At 55.6% G+C, this 20,057-nt stretch overlaps 4 protein-coding genes across 4 annotated transcripts; 1 reads left to right on the top strand and 3 right to left on the bottom strand.

The window, feature by feature from the left end:
* Nucleotides 1-75: 75 nt before the first annotated feature.
* On the top strand, nt 76-11,358 carry Ruvbl2 (RuvB like AAA ATPase 2). Its single transcript, XM_090322386.1, has 15 exons — nt 76-145; nt 2,556-2,610; nt 2,994-3,049; nt 3,431-3,572; nt 4,448-4,577; nt 4,688-4,754; nt 7,562-7,668; nt 7,759-7,852; nt 8,208-8,331; nt 8,533-8,627; nt 8,713-8,831; nt 10,310-10,429; nt 10,664-10,793; nt 11,035-11,149; nt 11,244-11,358. The coding sequence occupies exons 1-15, from the start codon at nt 134-136 to the stop codon at nt 11,267-11,269; spliced, it is 1,392 nt and encodes a 463-aa protein (XP_090178512.1). The 5' UTR covers nt 76-133; the 3' UTR covers nt 11,270-11,358.
* A 185-nt stretch (nt 11,359-11,543) lies between these two features.
* Nucleotides 11,544-12,413, bottom strand: Lhb (luteinizing hormone subunit beta). The gene is given in 2 exon segments (XM_090322468.1): nt 11,544-11,823; nt 12,018-12,413. Coding segments are annotated over 2 exon segments (639 nt in total). The 3' UTR covers nt 11,544-11,580.
* A 778-nt stretch (nt 12,414-13,191) lies between these two features.
* Nucleotides 13,192-15,819, bottom strand: Saxo3 (stabilizer of axonemal microtubules 3). The gene is made up of 5 exons (XM_090322497.1): nt 15,642-15,819; nt 15,336-15,536; nt 15,085-15,246; nt 14,093-14,220; nt 13,192-13,525 (listed from the first exon to the last, which is right to left on the bottom strand). Exons 1-5 carry the CDS (start codon nt 15,795-15,797, stop codon nt 13,192-13,194), a joined length of 981 nt encoding a protein of 326 aa, XP_090178623.1. The 5' UTR covers nt 15,798-15,819.
* A 2,016-nt stretch (nt 15,820-17,835) lies between these two features.
* On the bottom strand, nt 17,836-18,568 carry Ntf4 (neurotrophin 4). The gene has a single exon (XM_090322469.1). It carries the CDS (start codon nt 18,566-18,568, stop codon nt 17,936-17,938), a length of 633 nt encoding a protein of 210 aa, XP_090178595.1. The 3' UTR covers nt 17,836-17,935.
* Nucleotides 18,569-20,057: the final 1,489 nt, after the last annotated feature.

Genomic DNA, 20,057 nt, shown 5'->3' with positions numbered 1-20,057 from the left:
CCACGCCCCCAGAGGTGATTTACATATTCATGAGGACCATCGAGAACCGGGACGACTGCGAGCCTAGAGAGGCCGAGCGCCCGGCTGAGGCACATTTCCGTTTCCGCTGGGACCTGGGCGGTTGGTGAGCATCATGGCAACCGTGGTAAGTGTCGGCGCGTGGTGAGAGCCCGCACTATCAGATCTGAGGGAGGAGGGCTGGAGTCGGGACCCCTCGATCTGGGGGAGGGGGCTGGAGGAGGAGGCTGGGGTCTGGACTCGTGGGTGTGAGGGAGGAGGACACTGGACACTAGCTGTCCGGATCGGAAGGAGCGTGCTTGCCCTAAGCAGAGATTGCAGAGATACCTTTGAAGAGCTTGTCTTCATGATGATGAGATAGGGTCCCTTCTGCTGGATACCACTGTGGTCTCATGTTGCCCTTGCCTGCTCTCATTGGCAGAGGGGCTCAAACTCAGGGCCTTGCACTCTTGTGCAGCCTTTTCCCATTTGAGACACTTTTTCCCCCCCGCCCCCTGCCACTTAAGACATGCTTGGGTGCCAGTGTCTCACAGACTTCTGTCCCAGCTGGCTTCAAACCATGAGCCCCCACTGGTTTTGTTCTGAACTGGTCTCTCTTTAGTCTGGGCTAGCCTGGAATTCTAGACCTTGCATCGGGGTCCCGAGTTCTGAGATTGGAGGCGTCCACGTGCCACGTCTGGCTTCACAAATCCGCCTTGTGTCTGTGGATTTGCCTTTTCTGGAACATTTCATATCATTGAAACCATACCACACAGCGTGTATTTGTGTGGGTGGGGTGGGTTGAACTGGTCCGTTCACATGGTAGCCAGGCATCAGAACTTCTTTCCTTATAGATGGCTGAATAGTGCCCCGATGTCAGGATAAACTACATGTATTCAGTCATCATTTTGTAGACATTTGGTTCTTCCCGTTCCTTTGCTTTTGTGAACAGCAGTAACTGAGCAATTATATACTTGCTTTTTGGGGTACTAGGGTTTGGAGTTGGTGCCTGGGTGGGGGCAGCTGGCTAGGCAGGCAGGTGCTTTACTGCTAAGTCATGCTTCCAGCTCTTTTGCTGCACTGGTTACTTTGAGATAGGGTCTCCCTCCTTGCCTGAGCTTCTTGCTAGTACTAGGATGACAAATGCATACCACCAGACCCAACTTCCTCCATGGAGACCAGGTGGGGGGGAAGGGTCTTTTTGTTCATGCTGGTCTCAAACTAAAGACTTTTTGGTCTCAGCTTCCTGAATAATTAGGATTACAGGCATGAACTATTCCACTGGGCTAAGTACATGGTTTTTGTTTGCTTGCTTGCTTGCTTGTTTTTGCCAGTGCTGAGCTTGAGCTCAGGGCCTGAGCACTGTCCTTGGACTTTTCTCAAGGCTAGAACTCTACCACTTGAGCCTCAGCACCAATTCCAGCTTTTTCCTATGTATGTGGTACTGAGGAATCAAACCCGGGTCTTCGTGCATGCTAGGCAAGCACTCTAGCACTAGGCCAAACTCCCCTACATGGGATTTTTTTTGTTTGTTTGTTTTTGTTTTTTGATCAGTCATGGGGCTTGAACTCTGGGCTTAGGTGCTGTCCTAAGCTCTTTATCTCAAGGCTATTGCTCTACCACTTGAGCCATAACGCTGCTTCTTGGTTTTTTGGTAGTTACATGGAGATAAAAATCTCATGGACTTTTGTGCCTGGGCTGGCTTTGAATTGTGATCCTCAGATTTCAGCAAAACTCACATCTACAGGACCCTGAAGCCTCCTTGGCTCAGAGCCTCCTTGCTGACAAAGGGATTTTACAGGGAGGATTGTTTTTCCAAGGAAATCCTTTCATCTGTCTGATCACCTAGAATCCCTTGAACCAGACTATCCGGGGCTGTGTTCAGGGTGGGCCTCCTTCAGAGGGTAATATTTGGGTGGGAGGCTGGGCACTGGTGGCTGTACATTTATTTAATCCTAGCTACTCTGGAGGCTGAGATCTGAGGATCATGGTTTGAAGCCACCCTCAGCAAAGTCCCCAGGAAACTCTTATCTCCAATTAACCACCAGAAAACCTGAAGTGATAGAGCAGTAGCCTTGAGCACAAAGAGGACCAGGGACAGTGCCCAGATCCTGAGGGGGAAGAGAAAGCTAATTTGGTGGGAGGTGAGGGGAACAAGGCCTTTTGGCAGAGGGCTGGGGCAGCGTGGAACAAAGGATGCTGGGAAGTCCACAGGGACCAGACTAGGCCCAGTCGGCCTGCTCTGCATCTCTCATATCCTTAGCCCACAGTGACCTGGGGCTGTTTGTCATAGGTGCCTGGCTTAGACTCTCTGCTAGGCCCTAAAGATGTAGCTGTGACACATCATCCTTGTGTTCCTGGGCCTCAGTGCAGAGCATTAGTCATGCAACCATAAGTGACCGCTGAGGGGGAGGGGAGGTGCAAGGCATACAGGTTTGATGCATTGTCTGCCTGAGGGGAGTCACCTGTTTGTCCTGGGAGGGGAAGGGACTACTGAAAAGATGGAGAAAAGCTGGCACCACAAAGATCCCTCTTAACATACCTTCCTGCATCCCCAGACAGCCACGACCAAAGTCCCTGAGATCCGTGATGTCACGAGGATTGAGCGGATTGGTGAGTGAGCAGGAACAGGCTTAGGGGCTGAGTCCTGACAGCTCACAGCTGGCCACAGCCCCCGAGCCAGCACACCTGAGTGCCATAGCATTGAGGTCTTGGTTGGGCCAGTTCTTCCCTGTTTTGAGACAAGGTCTTTCTATGTAGCCTAAGTTAGCCTTGAACTTGAAATCCTTGTGCCTCAGTCTCCCGTGTGCTGGGTTGCCCCGTGTGCATGGCACCCAGCTATCTAGGGCCAGGTGTGTGGCTCCTGGGTTCTCTAGTTGGTAGCGATTTGGGCCCCTGCTTGACGGGGAGATAACCCAGGGTTCCAGGGGAAATCACTTCCCTCGGCCTCACATGCCATGAACCAGCCAATAATCATGCTCCCCTCCCCCCCACAGGTGCTCACTCACACATCCGGGGCCTGGGCCTGGACGATGCCTTGGAGCCGAGACAGGTAGAGCCTCAGCCTGGGGGCCAGGGCCCTGAGGAGCGTGGGGACTGAACCTGTCTTTCCATCCTGTGAATACATATCCATAGAGCTCACCCACATGGACTGGGAGTGTGGCTTAGTGGTAGAGTGCTTGCCTAGCATGCACAAAGCCCTGGGCTCAATTTCTGGTAGCAACATACTCAGAAAAAGCTGCTGTGGCTCAAGTGGTAGAGCGCTGGCCTTGAGAAACCTCAAGGACATTGCCCAGGCCCTGAGTTCAAGGCCCGGGACTGGCCAGAGTCAGAAGTCCCAGGCAGCATTTGCTTCTCTCTTTAGCCAGGATATGCTGAATGTCCCCTGGGGTTGTGGGAAATCACCTCACAGCCTCTCGCCTCCACCCTCTAGGCTTCCCAGGGCATGGTGGGACAGCTGGCAGCCCGGCGGGCAGCTGGTGTGGTGCTGGAGATGATCCGGGAAGGGAAGATTGCCGGGCGGGCAGTGCTGATCGCCGGCCAGCCAGGCACCGGGAAGACCGCCATCGCCATGGGTAGGAGGCTTCCCGGGACAAGGGTTCTCATCTCCCCCTCATCTCATGTTCTGTGTGAATCAAAGCCCACATGGCGTCTCCCGCTGAAGTGTTCTGCTTTTCTGCTTCCACATCTTTTGAACTTGCTTACATGTTAAGGTGCTCTAGTGTTGTAAGCTGCTGCCTAAGCTCCAGCCTTCCCACCCACACTCCAGGTATCAGGAAGACAGAAGAATGGCAGTGAGAATATAGCTTCTGTAGTCAGCTGATACTGAAGTCCCACATACTTTTGCATTTCTCACATGGGCCAGAAATTGATTATGTGATTTCACTGTGCTGCAGAGGAGACTAAAGACACTAAAGAGGTTTTTTGTGGTGGTTGTTGTTGCTGTTTTAATGCTTTAATTTGGATCATTGCAACCTTAATAAAATGAGGGTTTGGGAAGTAAGGAGGAAGATGGATGTTGAATGGTTTCTGTTATAATCCATAAGGGATTTATAATCTTTTTGCTCATCTTCCTTGTTCAACTCCTACCTATCCTTCAAAACCCTCCACAACTGAGGCTTTCTCTAACCTGTGTCTTCCTGGTCATGCTCCCCTCCTCTACTTGTAGGACCAGACAGTGAAAATCAGAGCTTAATGACTGGGTTTTCAGTTAAGCAAAATCCTTGGCCTGGACTCTGAGGACCCAGCCCAGTTGGGCGGAGGCCCTGACTTCAAGCAGGGAAGGAATCGTGGCCTTGGGGAGGGAATCATGGCCCTGCTGCCTGCCAAGGACAGAAAGGGTGACTGACCTCCAAGGGATGAGACAGCATGCAGTGGCTGGGATGGTCGCCTCCTGCAAGGTGTGTTGGGGACCTGGGACCAAAACCTGTACCCCTTGCTGTACCCCTAGGCATGGCTCAGGCGCTGGGCCCCGACACCCCATTCACAGCCATCGCTGGCAGCGAGATCTTCTCCCTGGAGATGAGCAAGACAGAGGCGCTGACACAGGCCTTCCGCCGCTCCATCGGCGTCCGCATCAAGTGAGTGCTGGTTGGGCAGGCAGGCAGGGCCCTCCACCTCCACCTCCCCACTAGCCGCAGACTCACAGGATTGGCCGGGTAGGGGCTGACCCTCTGCTCTCTCTGACCAGGGAGGAGACGGAGATCATCGAAGGCGAGGTGGTGGAGATCCAGATTGACCGGCCAGCCACAGGGACGGTGAGTGTGCGCATGCCCGGCCCAGCTGGCAGCAGAATTCCAAGGAATGTTCCAGCTGCAGATCAGGGCCATTTGTGGGCCTGTCCTGGGTGGGGTCAGATTTTGTGGACAGAGTGGTAAAGACCGGCACAGCAGGTGATGAGGAAGGTCTGGAAACTACTCTTCTTGACAGTCCTAGGCCTTGATCTCAGGGCTGGGCACTGTCCTTGAGCTTTCTCGAGGCTAGAGCTCTACCACTTGAGCCACAGCACCACTTTCTGTGCATGTGGTACTGAGGAATGGAACCCAGGGCTTCATGCATGCCAGGCAAGCACTCTACCACTAAGCCACATTCCCAGCGCAGGTCTGGAAGTTTCTTCCAGCTCCCTCCCATCAATGAGGCTTCAGACTTGCTCTGTAGGATTTAGGCAGCTCAAGGCCAAGGACACTGGGACTCACTGCCACTGCTAGAAGCAGTGGAATTTGACTCATGGTCTTCCCTTTAAACCAAGAATTTTATGACCCTCTTTATTGTGAAATAAAATACTTGTAAAACAAGTGTGTATTCTAGTAAATCGTGATGGAGTACATGCTCTCATAACCCCCCCAATAACTAGAATGGATTTATTTATTTATTTATTTTGGTTCTGGGATTTGAATTCAGGACCTATGCCCTGTCCTTGAGCTTCTTTTTACTTAAGACTAGCCATCTACCACTGTCATAGCTCCACTTCTGGCTTTTTTTGTGATTGGAGATAAAAATCTTAAAAATGTGCCTGCCCATGCTGGCTTCGAATGTCTGTCCTCAGATCTCAGTTTCCTGAGCAGTTAGGGTTACAGGCGTGAGCCACAAGAACTAATAGCCCCCCCCCCCCCCGCAGCCAGCCAGCTAGGACCTCCCCACAATCCAGTATTGTTGTTGTCGCTTGTGGGGCTTGAACTCTGGGCCTGGGCACTGTCCTGAGCTTTTCTGCTTAAGGCTACCACTCTACCCTGTGAACTACAGTGCCACTTTCTGTTTTCTGGTGGTTAATTGGAGATAAAAGTCTCATGGGCTGGCCAGGAGTTTGGCCTAGTGGTTAAAGTGCTTGCCTAGCATGCATGAAGACCCGGGTTCGATTCCTCGGTACCACATATAGAAAAAAGCCAGAAGTGGCGCTGAGGCTCAAGTGGTAGAGCTCTAGCCTTGAGAAAGTCCAAGGACAGTGCTCAGGCCCTGAGCTCAAGCCCAGGACTGGCAAAAAAAAAAAAAAAAAAGTCTCATGGGCTTTTTAGTGCCCGGGATGCCTTTGAACTGAGATCTTCAAATCTCAGCCTCCTGAGTAGCTAGGATTATAAGTGTGAGCCACTGTCCCCAGCTATTTTTTTTTTTTTTTTTTTTTTTTTTTTTTTTGCCAGTCCTGGGCTTGAGCTCAGGGCCTGAGCATTCTCCTTGGACTTTCTCAAGGCTAGAGCTCTACCACTTGAGCCTCAGCACCACTTCCGGCTTTTTCTATATTTGTGGTACCAAGGAATCGAACCCGGGTCATCGTGCATGCTAGGCAAGCACTCTACCACTAGGCCAAACTCCCAGTCCCCCTAAGCTTCAGTTTTGATAACTGTATACTATCCTTCGTTTATCCTTTTCTTTTCTTTTCTTTTCTTTTCTTTTGTGCTGGCTCTGGGTCTTGCTTTTCAGGGCCGGGGTGCTATCCTGAGCTTCATTGCTTAAGGCTGGAGCTCTCCCACTTGAACCACAGCTCTATTTCCAGCTTTTTGTTAGATTCTTTTTTTGGTCATGGGGCTTGAACTTGTGCCTGTACGCCGTCCCTGAGCTCTTCAGCTCATGACTAGTGGTCTATGACTGGAGCCACAGCGCCACTTCGTATTTCAAGCTCTTTGGTAGTTAATTGGTGATAAGAGTCTCATGGGTTTTCCTGCCCTAACTGGCTTTGAACCTCTATCCTCAAATCACAACCTCATAAGTCGCTAGAATTACAGGCATGAGCCACTGGCTCCTTGCTTGTACTCTGTCCTCCAAGGCCAGCCTGGATAGCGGAGTGAGGCATCGATCTCAAAAACAGAGAGAGAGTTGGGTGCTGTGGCTCACACCTATAATCCTAGCTACTCAGGAGGCTGAGATCTGAGGATCACAGTTCAAAGAATAGGAGGCTCTTATATCCAGCTAATCACTACAAAATGGGAAGTGGGGCTGTGTTCAGGGGTAGGGCGGTAGCCTTGTGCTGAAGAGCTCAGGGACAGCGCCCAGGCTGCGTTCAAGCCCCATGACCCACAAAAACAACAACAAAAACAGACATAACATTTTTCATTTGGATATAGAAGGAGCCCTGCCCCCAGCCATTGTGCAAGACCTCCTGTGTTCATGTTTTCAGTTAACTTGGTTTGGGAGGGCTGTGTATGTGCGTTTTATTTCTGTTTTTGTTTTTTGCCAGTCCTGTGGCTTGAACTCAGGGCTGAGCACTGTCCTTGGACTTTCTCAAGGCTAGAGCTCTACCACTTGAGCCACAGCACCACTTCTGGTTTTTTCTATGTATGTGGTATGGAGGAATCAAACCCCGATCTTCATGCATGCTAAGCAAGCACCTGCCACTAGGCCACACTCCAAGCCTGGGCTGCATGTGTTTACTCTTGGTAGACGATATCACAGGGCAGTAATGGCCTTGTGGAGAACCCTGGTTGCGTCTGCATGTGTGCCCCCACCGAGCTGCACTTGTGGACACCTCTTCCCCCCAGTTTCCACACAGGCTGGAGCAGGGCTGGAGGCCCATCGGGTGCTTCAGGATGACATTGGGGCACTCTGAGCCCCTCCCTGCCTTGTTACCCCCCAGGGCTCCAAGGTGGGCAAGCTGACCCTCAAGACCACAGAGATGGAGACCATCTACGACCTGGGCACGAAGATGATCGAGTCGCTGACGAAGGACAAGGTGCAGGCCGGGTGAGCAGCCGGGCCCTGGGCGGGAGCAGGGCGTAGAATGCGGGGCACTCTGGGCCCCTCATTTCCTCACCAGCCTCCCTCCCCGAGCAGGGATGTGATCACCATTGACAAAGCCACCGGCAAGATCTCCAAATTGGGGCGTTCCTTCACCCGGGCTCGTGACTACGACGCCATGGGCTCCCAGGTATGCTGAAGGCTCAGGGTCCCCTCACCCCAGGTGCTGCGATGTTTCTGTCTCCTCTGGGCCTGTGGAGTCTGGGTCTTTCTGTCATTTCACTCCTGTGTTACCCTGGTGCCCCTGGCTCTTCCCTGTAGCCCTGGGATAGCTGGGGGACCCCCCCCCCCCGCAAACCTGGTACTACAACTCTGCACTCCCCCTGTGGAGTATGGTTTCTCGGCTCAAACCATGTTCTGGGGTCCCTATAGGACCCCTACTTAGCCTCTCAGCTCCATGCCAGCCCCTAGAGTCCCCAGGCAGAACCCTTGCGCCGTGCTCCCTCCACCTTCTCTGCCCTCACTCCCTACCTCTGGCCTTGCAGACCAAGTTTGTGCAGTGCCCCGATGGAGAGCTCCAGAAACGCAAGGAGGTGGTACACACTGTGTCCCTGCACGAGATCGACGTCATCAACTCCCGCACCCAGGGCTTCCTGGCTCTCTTCTCAGGTCAGACTTCGGGGACCTGGGGTCTGCTCCCCGACCCCCAGCTTGGTGCGCCCTCCCCTGGGTCTTTTCCCTCCCTGCCTCATGTCCCTCTTGCTTCTCTGCCTCTGTCCCTCTCGTCTGGACCTTCCTCTTGCTTTGTACCCTGGTGTTGGTGTCATTGACCCTCAACCTCTGAGTCCCCCGATGCCACCAACCCTGCAGGCGACACAGGGGAGATCAAGTCAGAGGTCCGGGAGCAGATCAATGCCAAGGTGGCCGAGTGGCGCGAGGAGGGCAAGGCAGAGATTATCCCTGGGGTGAGTATGGGGAGCGGGGGCCGTGGCTGGGGCGAGGGGAGGAAGGGGCAGGGGTGAGTGTGGCCTGTCCCCCAATGGCTCCCAGGTACTCTTCATCGATGAGGTGCACATGCTGGATATCGAGAGCTTCTCCTTCCTCAACCGGGCCCTGGAGAGTGACATGGCGCCTGTCCTCATCATGGCCACCAACCGTGGCATCACACGGTAAGAGCCAGTGGGCAACAGATGGCCACCGGCTAACAGGGCCTGTTGGCTGAGTGGCCTCTTGGGTGGGGCCCTAAGTTCTACAGGGGCTCAGGCGGGCAGCTGGAATGGGTAAGGTCCTGGATTCCTAGCGCTGCAATACCCCCCCACAAATGCATGTGAGGTAGATAATGACTGGACCCCATTGTACAGGCCAGCGAAGCCCAGTGATGCCCAAGGGCTCTCCCCTAGCAGTTGGCAGGGCCCCAGCAGCTGCAGCTCAGAGTATGGGCATTGCCCAGCTTCTCCCTCAGTAGGTAGCTAGTCTGTTGTGTGTCTGTGCTAACAAGTGCTTTCCCTCTGTGATTCATCCCCTGATCCATTTTTGGATAGTTTTGCCTTTGTTCCCGGGCATGGGTGATGCAGGTATTCAAATTTCCCAAGGTCCATAACCCCAGCTCAGGTCAGCCAGGCTCTGCGCTGCCTGCTTGTATAAGTCATTTCCTTGCTCAATTTAGTGTCATCTTTTTCTTTTTCTTTTTCTTTTTCTTTTTTTTCTTGTGACTTCAGTTTTAAAGTCTCCTGAGCATAGTGCTAAAGAACCATCTTGTGGCCAGGAGTTTGCCCTAGTGGTAAAGTGCTTGCCCAGCATGCACAAAGACTGGAGTTCGATTCCTCGGTACCACATACATAGAAAGAAGCCGAAAGTGGTTCTGAGGCTCAAGTGGTAGAGCTCTAGCATTAAGAAAGTCCAAGGACAATGCTCAGGCCCTGACCTTAAGCCAGGACTGGCTCACACCTGTAATCCTAGCTACTCAGGTCTGAGGATCGTGGTTCAAAGCCAGCCTGGGCAAAAAAGTCCATGAGCCTCTTAACTCCAGTTAATCATCAGAAAAACCAAAAGTGACACTGTGGCCCGCAGTGGTAGAGCACTAGCCTATGCAAAAAGAGCTCAGAGACAGCACCCAGGCCCCATGACTGACAACACAACAAAACAAAATGAAGACCTATCTTGTGTCCCTAAGCAGAGAGGCTGAGCTAGAAAATGCGGCATGAGATAAGGGTCAGCAGGCAGTCCTGTGAAGAGCGCTGTTGCAGTCGAAGCCATGGTGATGGATTGGTTATCCAAGAAAGGCCCACCAGAACCTACGCCTGTTTCCTTCAGGAGCAGTGGCTCCGTACTTGCTAGCTGAGTGCTCTTGGTTGACTGGAATGTTGCAGAGATGATGATGCAGGAGCCAGGCCTGGGCTTGCCCAGGGACAGGCAGAGAACAGGACGTGGACGATGTCTGTCCTGTGGCACGTGGTGCGCAGCTGGAGGTGGACTCTTGATCCAGGAATCCTGGACACTGCCATGTAGCCGACACCAGCCCTGGTACCGCCAGGGAGGCCTCAGGGCCTGGGAGCTGAAGGTTCAGTGGGCCACAATGGATGCTGGGAATGCAGAGCTGGATTCTGGGACCACTGCCCTGATTGGCCCTGCCTGCCTCTGTTCCCAGCATCCGGGGCACCAGCTACCAGAGCCCCCACGGTATCCCCATTGACCTGCTGGACCGGCTGCTCATCGTCTCCACGTCCCCCTACAGCGAGAAGGACACGAAGCAGATCCTTCGCATCCGGTGCGGGCAGGCTGAGGCTGTGTGCCTGAGGGGGGGTCAGGGGCGACCTGTCCACCAGGGACTGGGACTGCCTGCTGCGGATCAGGGAGGGTTGCTGCCCCTGACCCCTGTGGGCCAAGAGCCCTAGATGGGGAGGGGAGGGAGACATCAGGAGGCCCGGGGTGTGGGTCTGGCCTGGCCTGCGGCCCAATGGCTTCTCTAGCCTGGCTGAGGGCACCCCTTCCCCTCCACCAGGTGTGAAGAGGAAGACGTGGAGATGAGCGAGGACGCCTACACCGTGCTCACTCGCATCGGGCTGGAGACCTCCCTACGCTATGCCATCCAGCTGATCACGGCCGCCAGCCTGGTGTGCCGGAAACGCAAGGTCAGCCAGATGCGCCCACCCGTGGCGGGTATGAGGTGGGCAGCTTGAGGGTGCAGGGGCATCCCCAGGGACCACGTGGGGTACCCTCGCTCCTCACCTTGAATAGGTGAGGCGAGATTGGAACTCAGGAGATGTGACCAGAATCTACCCCCGACCTGCCCCACTCCATCACCTGGAGTGGGAGGTGGCAGGAGGGGGTCTGCCCCTGGGGTTCGCTGAGGACTGACCTGTCCCCCACCAGGGCACCGAGGTGCAGGTGGATGACATCAAGCGTGTCTACTCTCTCTTCCTGGACGAGTCCCGCTCCACGCAGTACATGAAGGAGTACCAGGACGCCTTCCTCTTCAATGAGCTCAGTGAGTGGGCCCGACCCCCCTAGCCCCCCATGTCGGAATGCTCAACCCTGCCCTTGGGGCCAGCTTGACCCAACGGCTTCCCTTCTCCCCACAGAGGGTGAAACCATGGATACCTCCTGAGCTGGATGCCGCGCCACCTCTACCCCACCCACTCTGTTTTCTACGAGTTCTGACACTGTGACTTTGTATAAAATGATTTTGAAACTGGACCCCTGGTATGAGTGTGTGTCACTGGACGCAGAGGACACCCATTGAAACTGCACCTCTGGTGTATGTGGGGGCTCCCTAGACCCCTGGTGTGTGTAGGGGAGGTGTTGCTGGACCCAAAGGACACCCAGAGCAGGTGGAGAAGCCTTTATTCAGAGGGTAGGATTGGGGTACCTATGGGCTGCAGAAATTAGAGTGCTCATAAGGGGTTGTAAGAAGGAACGTCAGAGGAAAAGAAGGCTTGGGAGCTGGGGCAGGTCACAGGTGAGGGGTTGGGCCCTGGGTCCCCCACAGTCAGAGCTGCTGAGGCGGCAAGGACCACAGCGGCAGCTCAGGGCCACAGGGAAGTTGACCACGGGGTCCACTCCAGGTGGGCAGCCAGGAAGCCGGATGGAGGCAAAGCGCAGCTCTCGGTAGGTACACACAGGCTGAGGCACCGGGGGCAGGGCTGCTGGCAGCACTCGCACCTGGAGGAGGGGACCGGGGCACAGTGGGGCTGATTGAGGGCCAGAGTCCTCCACAATCCCCGAACCAGCCCCCGCATGTCCAACCCCCACAGCCAGCAATAGCCCCCAGGCCCCTGCCCATGTGCCAGGTCCCCCTTCACCCCGCCACTACCCCTGCCTCCTCAAGTCTGGTGTGGAAGTGACCTGCCACTCACCATGCTGGGGCAGTAGCCGGCACAGATGCTTGTGGTGAAGGTGATGCAGACAGGACAGGCCTCGTTCTCAGCGGCCAGGGTGGCATTGATGGGCCGGCACAGTGGCCGCAGTGGCCCCCTGGAGGCCCTGACCCCACTTACACTCAGCAGCAGCCACAGCAGCAGTCCCTAGGGCAGAGCCAGCACCTCAGGTCCAGCCTGGAGTCCTGGCCTGAGCCCCAAGGCACACATAGGGCTCTCACCCACCATCCCTGACACCAGCTTTCGGGGTCCACCCCAGAGCTGGTGTGAAGATACCCAACCCCTGGCTCTGGCTGCCCACTGCCCTCCTACAGGAAGCCTACTGGCTGTCACACGGTGCCAAAAAGGTCTCCATGTCCCCTTGGTGCCTGTCATGGCCTGGGTATAGGTGGCCAGGGGCTCTACAGTCTTACCTGGAGCGTCTCCATTCTCGATGCTAGTCTTACCCTTTCTACCTGACTTTATACCTGTGGTCTGTGGGGGCGGCAAGGCCACCCTGCAGCCGCAGCAAGCTGGGGTAACCTGGACACTAATCCCCCTGGGGGCGAGAGTTGGACAAGGTCAGGGAGACGCCTGCAAGTGGAACAAGGCAACACCCCCTCTCTGCAGAGCACGCAGTCACCAGTGAGGTGACAGCCAGCTCAGCCGCCAGAGCCCACACTGGTGGATCACAGGGTGTCAGGTGCTGAGTCCTATGTTGGCCCAAGATCAGGGGGTACTACAGTAGCTGCCCTTCAGTGTTAGGCCCTGGCTAGTCCAAGAGTGCCTCCAAACCATGGCGCAGGCTGAGCAGCCCGTGGACACGCAGATGCCCCCCAACCAAAGATCCGGTCGAAACATCTCATTCCAGACCCCTCCCAGGTCAGGATGCTAGGAGCTAGACCCAGAAATGGGCATGTTTTTAGGCAATTTTAAACTGTGGTTAATTAGGGAAAACCGGGTCCCCTCCCCTGCAGGAGGCCTGTTCCGCCAGCGGGCTGAGGTTTCCATGGCTCCAGTGATTCCTAGATTCCCTTTCCCTGCTAGTCTGGGTAGCAGAGACCCAGGAACCAGCGATAGGCACGGTGGGCGTGTCCTATAGGATGCCCCGCCCACACGATGAGACTGTCCTATGGGTGTCCCGCCCGTGGGGTGGGCGGGGCTGCTGGCAGATTCAGACCAGCTCCGCCCTCATGCTGCCGTAGCGGGAGCTCTCGGTGCAGTAAATTTTTGGCACGCTGTAGATGCTGGGTAGCGGGTTCCGGTGCAGGACCCAGGGCGTCTCCACCGGGCAGAAACGGTCAAGTGTGACGAATGGGTGCAGCGGGGGCTTGTAGGATTCCTGAGTCAGCGACCTGAGCTTCTGGTAGGACACTGAACTCGCCACCGGGATTGCACAGTCCACATGGGCCCGTGGTGGTTGGGGCAAGCACTCCTGGCCGTTGCCCCAGCCCAGAGTCTTTGAGCTGATCTGCGAGCCTTTAAGGGAATATTTGAGCAGCTCCTTCCTGTGAGGAAGAGGAAGGAGGGAAGGCGGGAGGATGAGGCTAAAGTTTAAACTTCTGATCAGAGGAGACTGCACAGCCCAACGTCTGTGTTCCAAGGCCAGGACACATTTATAGAGACCCACGACCCCTGAAGAAGGAGGTGAGAAGCCTGGCTGTCAGGGTAACAAGTCTAACCTGGAAACTACAGCTTTGTGCCCTTGGGAAGAAGTAAATTGAGAGGTCACACAGATGAAGGTTCTGTCCTAGACACTTAGGCCCATGCCCCCAACCCCAGACCCCTTTCTTGGGCTCTGTGGACTCCCCATCCTTTCCTCAGACCTGAGAGCTGACATTGAGACACCTAAGTATTGAAAGAGGTAGGGATGGTGTTTTAAACTTTGGTTCTTTTTGTTTGGCAGTACCAGGGTTCGAATTTAGGGTCTAGAGCTTGCCAGGCAAGTGTTCTACCATAAGTTCTGGTTCTTGCATATGCAGAAGTTGAGACAATTGAATGAGAAAAACAGGCTGGGCTCCCAGCTGCACGTGGGGGATTGCAGGGCCCAACACAGAGCAGGGAGAACGGCTCACTTTGAGTAGCTGCGGAAATCCTTGGCAGAAGTTGTCAGATACATCTGACGGCAGTCCAGGACACCAGGTTCTAAGACTATTAAAGGCGGGCCAGACAGCTCTACCTTCTTTGTCCAGGGAAGTGTGGGCTGATGGAGATTAGGAGAAGACAGGTAGAACAAGAAAGAGGTTGCGTACCCGATGTTTAGCTCTGGGTCTCAGGCTCAGAATCTCTCTCCTTGGGCTTCAAGAATGACCAAGACCTCCCACTCCATCCTCCAAAAACAATCCTGCCCGATCAATCCCACAATAGACTACTTGCATTTCACTCCCCAAAAGAGAACTCTTATGATCAAGGTCCCTACCCCAATCCAACCATTCCTGTTGATCAGTGAACTCACATCCAAACCCACAGCTGTGAGGAAGAAAGTTCCTAATGCTGCAATTCTGTGTGTGTGTACTGAGGCTTGAACTCAGGACCACCAGCTCTCAGCTTTTGTGCTCGAGTGTGAGGCTCTACCACTTGAACCATGCCCACTGTTCAGCTGTTGGTTATTTGAAGATTAGAATCTCACAGACTTTTATGCCCTGGCTTTGAATTGAGATCCTGAAATCCCAGTCTCTTGAATAGCTAGGATTATAGACGTGAGCCATGGGCAACTGGCTTCTCATTCTACCCTCAGTCAAAGATTATTGGAGCCGAGCTGCACTTTGCAAAACAACTCTAACTTACTCCCACTGCCCACAGTGGCCCTGGCTCAAAATATTCAAGTCTTGCCTTTGAGGGCAGAGTGCCACCAAGCTCCCACCCCCCCCCACGCCTCCCACTCCACAAGCCCCCCTTTACCTAGCTCCTAATCTCAGAAAGATTCAGGAGTTTCCAAGAGTCTCTTCTTGCTCCTCCCAAACCTTCACAGTCCTAACCCTGCCCCAGCCCCCGACCACGCCCCTAGCGCTGGGGTCCCAGCAGCTCCAGGTCTGGTCCCTAATCTCGGAGCCACTCTCCAAGCTACCTCACAAAGCTCCTGGCGTTGCTGTTCCTGGAGCTCCTGGCCTGGGGATCTCACGAAGATGGGGTCGTACTCATCCAGGGAAGGCCAGCCCAGGTGCTGCGCCTTCGTCTCGCTGCTGTGGTATCTGGTGGTCAGCGGCCGACACCAGCCGCGGCGTCGGAGCTGCGGTGACCCCGGAGACGCGCGGTCGGTGACCGGGGCGCGGAGGACCCGATCCCGGACACCCGCCCCGTCCACCCCAGCCATCGGACCTTTTCTCCTAAATCCTTCATCCCCAGCGTCCGCAGGGGGTAGGCAGGCTCGGTGGCGCGGGGCTGCTCGTGGGGCCCGATGTGGGCCTTGAGCTGGTACGCGGAGCTGGAGGTGGTGTCCCACCGGCTGAGCACCTCGTCGAAAGCCAAGATGTACGGGTCCTGCTTCCCGGCCAGGGGCAGGGACGCCGCCACGCTGGACTGCAAGGGAAGACCCGGTCCTTCCTGCTGCGCCCGGCGGCCCTCGCGGGGCCCCAGCGCGCCGCCCCGTCCGGCCCCAGCCCCCTTCCGCGCCCCGCCGCTCACCTGCGCGGTGATGGGCGGGAAGACCCCGGGGGGGATGTAGTGGTGGCCGACCCCGCTGCTGGTGAGGTGCCAGTTGGGCCAGGTTCCAGGCAAATCACGCTCAGTGATGGGGGAATAAAGAGGGCCATAGCGCAGCGACAGGGTGTGACCCGCCATGGCCCAGCCCCCGCCCGCTCGCCCAGCCGCTGCCCGGTTTGTTGTCCCTGTTGCCCTGGGTGACAGAACCCGCCCACCCTGAGCCCAGCCCAGCCCGGGCCTGAGGATGGATGGAACCAGCACTGGACAGAAGGCGGACAGAGACCGCTAGACGGCCACAGAAGAACTGCCCTACGCAGGGGAAGGGGGTGGGGTGGGGAGGGCAGAAAAGGGGCTGGGGGAGGGGGAGGAAGTAAGGGGTCAGAGCTACAGACGGGGAGGGGCAGGGAGACAGACAGTGGACCAGACCGCAGGCGGAGGCTGAGCAGGGAAGTGGACAGAGACACCCCCTCCTCGTGAGCCCTTCATGGAATCCATGGGAAACACCCTTTCCCGCCCCCCTAAAGGATCTGAACCTTCTGGCTGCCGAGACACACCCCCCACACACACTGCCAGGCCTGCCCACCTCGGGGTAACGGTTTCCAGACATTCTAGGGGTCTCTTGCCCTCCCCATGTGCGGAGCGCCCGCTGTCTGGCCTGCCTTTGATTTGGCTGAAAACTTCCACCTGGGTATATGGGGAAGGGGGTGAAATAGTTAGAAAAAAAGTGGGGTGTGCATTACTAACCCAGAGACAAGAGACACAGGAAGTTAGGGAGACAGAGAGAAGACAGAGAGGGAGGAGGGAGACTGGGAACAAGACAAGAGGCTGAGCCCCCACAGTGTATCAGAGTCCTGTCTGCAGGGGGGGGGGGAGGCAAGGGGAGTGGACATAGGATGTCAGTGTCTTTAGCCCAAAGCTTGACCCAAAAGAGTGTGTGGAGGCCGGGTGGGTGGGCACTAGCTATTCAAGAAGCTGAAGATCAAGGTTTGAAGCCAGCCAGAGCAGAAAAATCCATGCGTTTTTTTGTTTTTTAAATCTCCAATTAACGGTCAAAAAGCCAGAAGTGGAGTTGTGGCTCAAGCTGTAGAGTGCCATCCTTGAGCAAAAATGTTAAGGGATAGTATACCCAGGCCCTGAGTTCAAGTCTCAGTACTGGCACACACATGGAGGGTTATTCTGAGGGCCTGGAACTCCTTGTTCTCTTCAATATAAAGAGATTTATTTGCTAAGTCTTCTTCCTCCTCACTCCCCAGAATTTCTTCATACCAGCCCATTCTTCAGACAAGTAAAGAGGCCACCTTTCCCAGGCTGCCCCAAGTCTTACCAACCCATTCCGTTCTCATTCTGGAGTGCCTTGGATTGGTTTGGCTCATCCCTCCTCAAAGCCTATAGCTGTGAATGACCTCCACCTAGACAGGCATATTGGTCAAAGTACATGTCCTGTGCAAGGCGCAATTTTATTTCATTCCCAGGGTCAGGTAAAGGTTGCCACAGGGGAGGAGGGCTGTTGCCTGACTCCAGCTCCCTGTCTTGGCTTCATTCTGATGAGGCAGGATTTCCCTTGTATTTTTGGTGAGTCATGGGGCTTTAACTTGGGCCCTGGGTGCTATTCCTGTGCTCTTTTGCTCAAGATTAGCTCTCTATCCCTTGAACTCACAGCACCACTTTAGGATTTCTGGTGGTTCATTGGAGGGAAGAATCTCACAGGCTTTATTGCCTAGGCTGGCTTTGAACCATGAGCCTCAGATCTCAGCCTCCTGAGTAGCTAGATGTACAGGTGTGAGCCACCAGCACCTGGGCTAGGATTTCCCATCAAAACTGCCTGCGCCCAGATTTGTCAAGGCTTTCTGTAGACCAGGTTCCCAGGTCCCCTGCCTCCTTGCACGATCCTGCTTCTACTCTACCATCTTCTTGACATAGCATCCCTCCTTGAAGCTCTCTCCCAGAGTGGACCAGGGCAATTCCTTTGGAAATGAATGGGCTACCACTGGAAGAGTAATGTATTACCATGGGTAAGAAACACTCAGCAAATATTCACTATTATTATTATTGTCATGATCACGGTCACCCTCAAGTTCTTCCAGGAGAACTCCTACTCATCCTCTGAAACCCCACTTGGTTTCATCACACATCTTGCAGATGAAGTTCTCAAAACGGAAGAGGTTTGATTCCATGATCATTTAAGGTTCCAAACAAAAGGCACTTTTCCAAGTAGCAAGGCCACTCCTGAGGTCGTTTAGCATCCAGCTCTTCCTCCATTTTCCTGGGCCTGAGCCTCAGGCCCGGCCTGTCCGACTGAGAAGGGTGCAGACGCAGGCAGTATCAATTCGAATCCATCTCCAGCCCACACGGCCCTGGGCATCAGCAGTCAAGGCCCGCACATAAGACTGCTTGGCTTTGCATTCAGACACCCAGTGTCTCCGGTCTACCCCCCGGCATCCCCCCCCACCCACACCCGGGCCTCCTTCTCCAGTACTATTAGCTTTGCAGCGAGTCTCAAAGAAATACTGTCGGAGGGGGCTGCCACCGGCCGCGGGCACCTCGCCCAACACCTCCACCTCGCGTCCTCGAAGATCCACGGCTGTCCGGCGGTCAGTGACCCAGCCACTCACTGCATCACAGACAGACAGCTCACCCCGGCGACTGGCTGGCGCAGACTCGCTCACCCCACGACGAGTGCGGTTGGCCGGGGCACCGGCTGGCTCTCCAAAGGCCCCGGCCTCCAGCAGAAAGAGTAGAGGGGGCCCAGCAGGGGCACCCCTGGACAGGGCGACTCGGGGGGACAAGAGGTCCCACTCAGGAGCCAGGAAGGGGGGCAGAGTTGAAGGTAGAGAGCGGGGCTCCATTGGGACCGTGGGGAGGAGGAAGAGGAGGAGGATGGGGAGGGACCAGCAGGGCTTGGGGGGCATCTCTTGAGCACCTGGGGGTAGAAGACAGTGAAACTGAGGTTAGAGAAGGGAGTGGAAATACATGGAGACTAGAAATTGTGAATCCCAGAACGAAGGGGAAGGGACAGCGCACCTTCTAGAACTTGGGCGATGCTCAACTTCTAGAGTAATAGAACTGATTTCAAATATGAAGAGCCAAGCAAATGAGAAAGAGGCTCAGAAAAACTTAAGGACTCGTGCCCACGTATGGTGGGTCACACCTGTGATCCCAGCTGCTCAGGAAGTGGAATTAGGAGAGAATCACAGTCCAGAGCTGGCCTAGGCACAAGGGCAGATCATCACAGAAAAATAACTAAAGCTACAGGTGTGGCCTAAAGGGGAGAGTGCTGGCCTAGTAAAAGGCTTCGGGTTCAAACGCTAGCACTAAGACGAAGAGTGAAGACTTTGTACCAAGTAATACAGAGGAATGGCAGAGGTAAGACTTGAACCTGGTCTGAGCAGCATCATTCTGCCCTTCTGCCTTTGCAAACGTCCAAGGAACCTGAAGGCCAGACACAGCCAAGTGCCATCCTACCTGCTCAGGAGGCTGAGATCTGAAGACTGAGGTTGCAAACTAGCAGGAGGGGCGTGGGGGAAGTGTGAACCAGCAAAAGCCAGAAAGTGGTGCTGTGGCTCAAGGGACAGAGTGCTAGTCTTGAGCGCAAAAGTTCAGGGACAGCACCCAGGCCCTGAGTTCAAGCCCCAGGACAGGTATAACAAAAGAAGGCCAGGCACTGGGAGAAGCTGGGGGGGGGGGGATGGTGGAGAGTGGATGGCGGTGATCTTGGCATCTTTCTAAATGCCTGGAGAAGACTGGGCGGCAGTCGGTGATTACCAGACCTGTCAACACCTCCTCCACCTCCGAGATCGGCGGATAGGGACCCTCCGACTCCGCTGGGCCCCGGTGGAGGGCGCAGGTCGTCCCCCCCTGGCTGACATCTTAGGAGGGGGAGGGAGGGCGGCCACCTAAGGGGGAAGACAGGGACACAGGTTGGAGAGACAGGTGGGAGCAAGGCCCAGAACCCCCACCCCCACACAGCCCCTTCCCCGCCCCCCACCTCGGAATTCCTCCAAGTGGAGGGTCCCCAAGCCGAGGCCCCACGCCCTCCCCAGGTGATGGCTCCTGGCTGGGATGGATGGGAAGCAGATGGGAGGGGGAGGAGGGGGAGGGAGACACGTGGCAGGGGAGGAAGGAGGCTGGGAGAGATTACCTCCCCCCACTCCTTTTTCTCTGCATCTTCCAGGCGGAGAGGGGGCGGGGCCGGCCTGGACACCGGGTCCCCGCGGCCCACACCCCCCGGGAGCCCCGGGTCCCCGAGGCTCCTCGCTGGAATGTTCCCTCCTCGCAGGACAGGCCGGGGCCCGCCCAGGAACTCCACCAGCACATACCTGGAGTGGCGGCCTGCCCCGGCGCGGGGAGAGGCGCACAGGTTGACCCGGCCGGGACGGGAAGCCAGGCCGCCGCCTCCCC

Source organism: Megascapheus bottae, chromosome 31 (genome assembly GCF_031878675.1).
Source record: "Megascapheus bottae isolate mThoBot1 chromosome 31, mThoBot2.hap1, whole genome shotgun sequence".
Taxonomy (NCBI): domain Eukaryota; kingdom Metazoa; phylum Chordata; class Mammalia; order Rodentia; family Geomyidae; genus Megascapheus; species Megascapheus bottae.
Note: the sequence above shows the minus strand (reverse complement) of the source record. Positions and strands in the feature narration are given on the sequence as shown.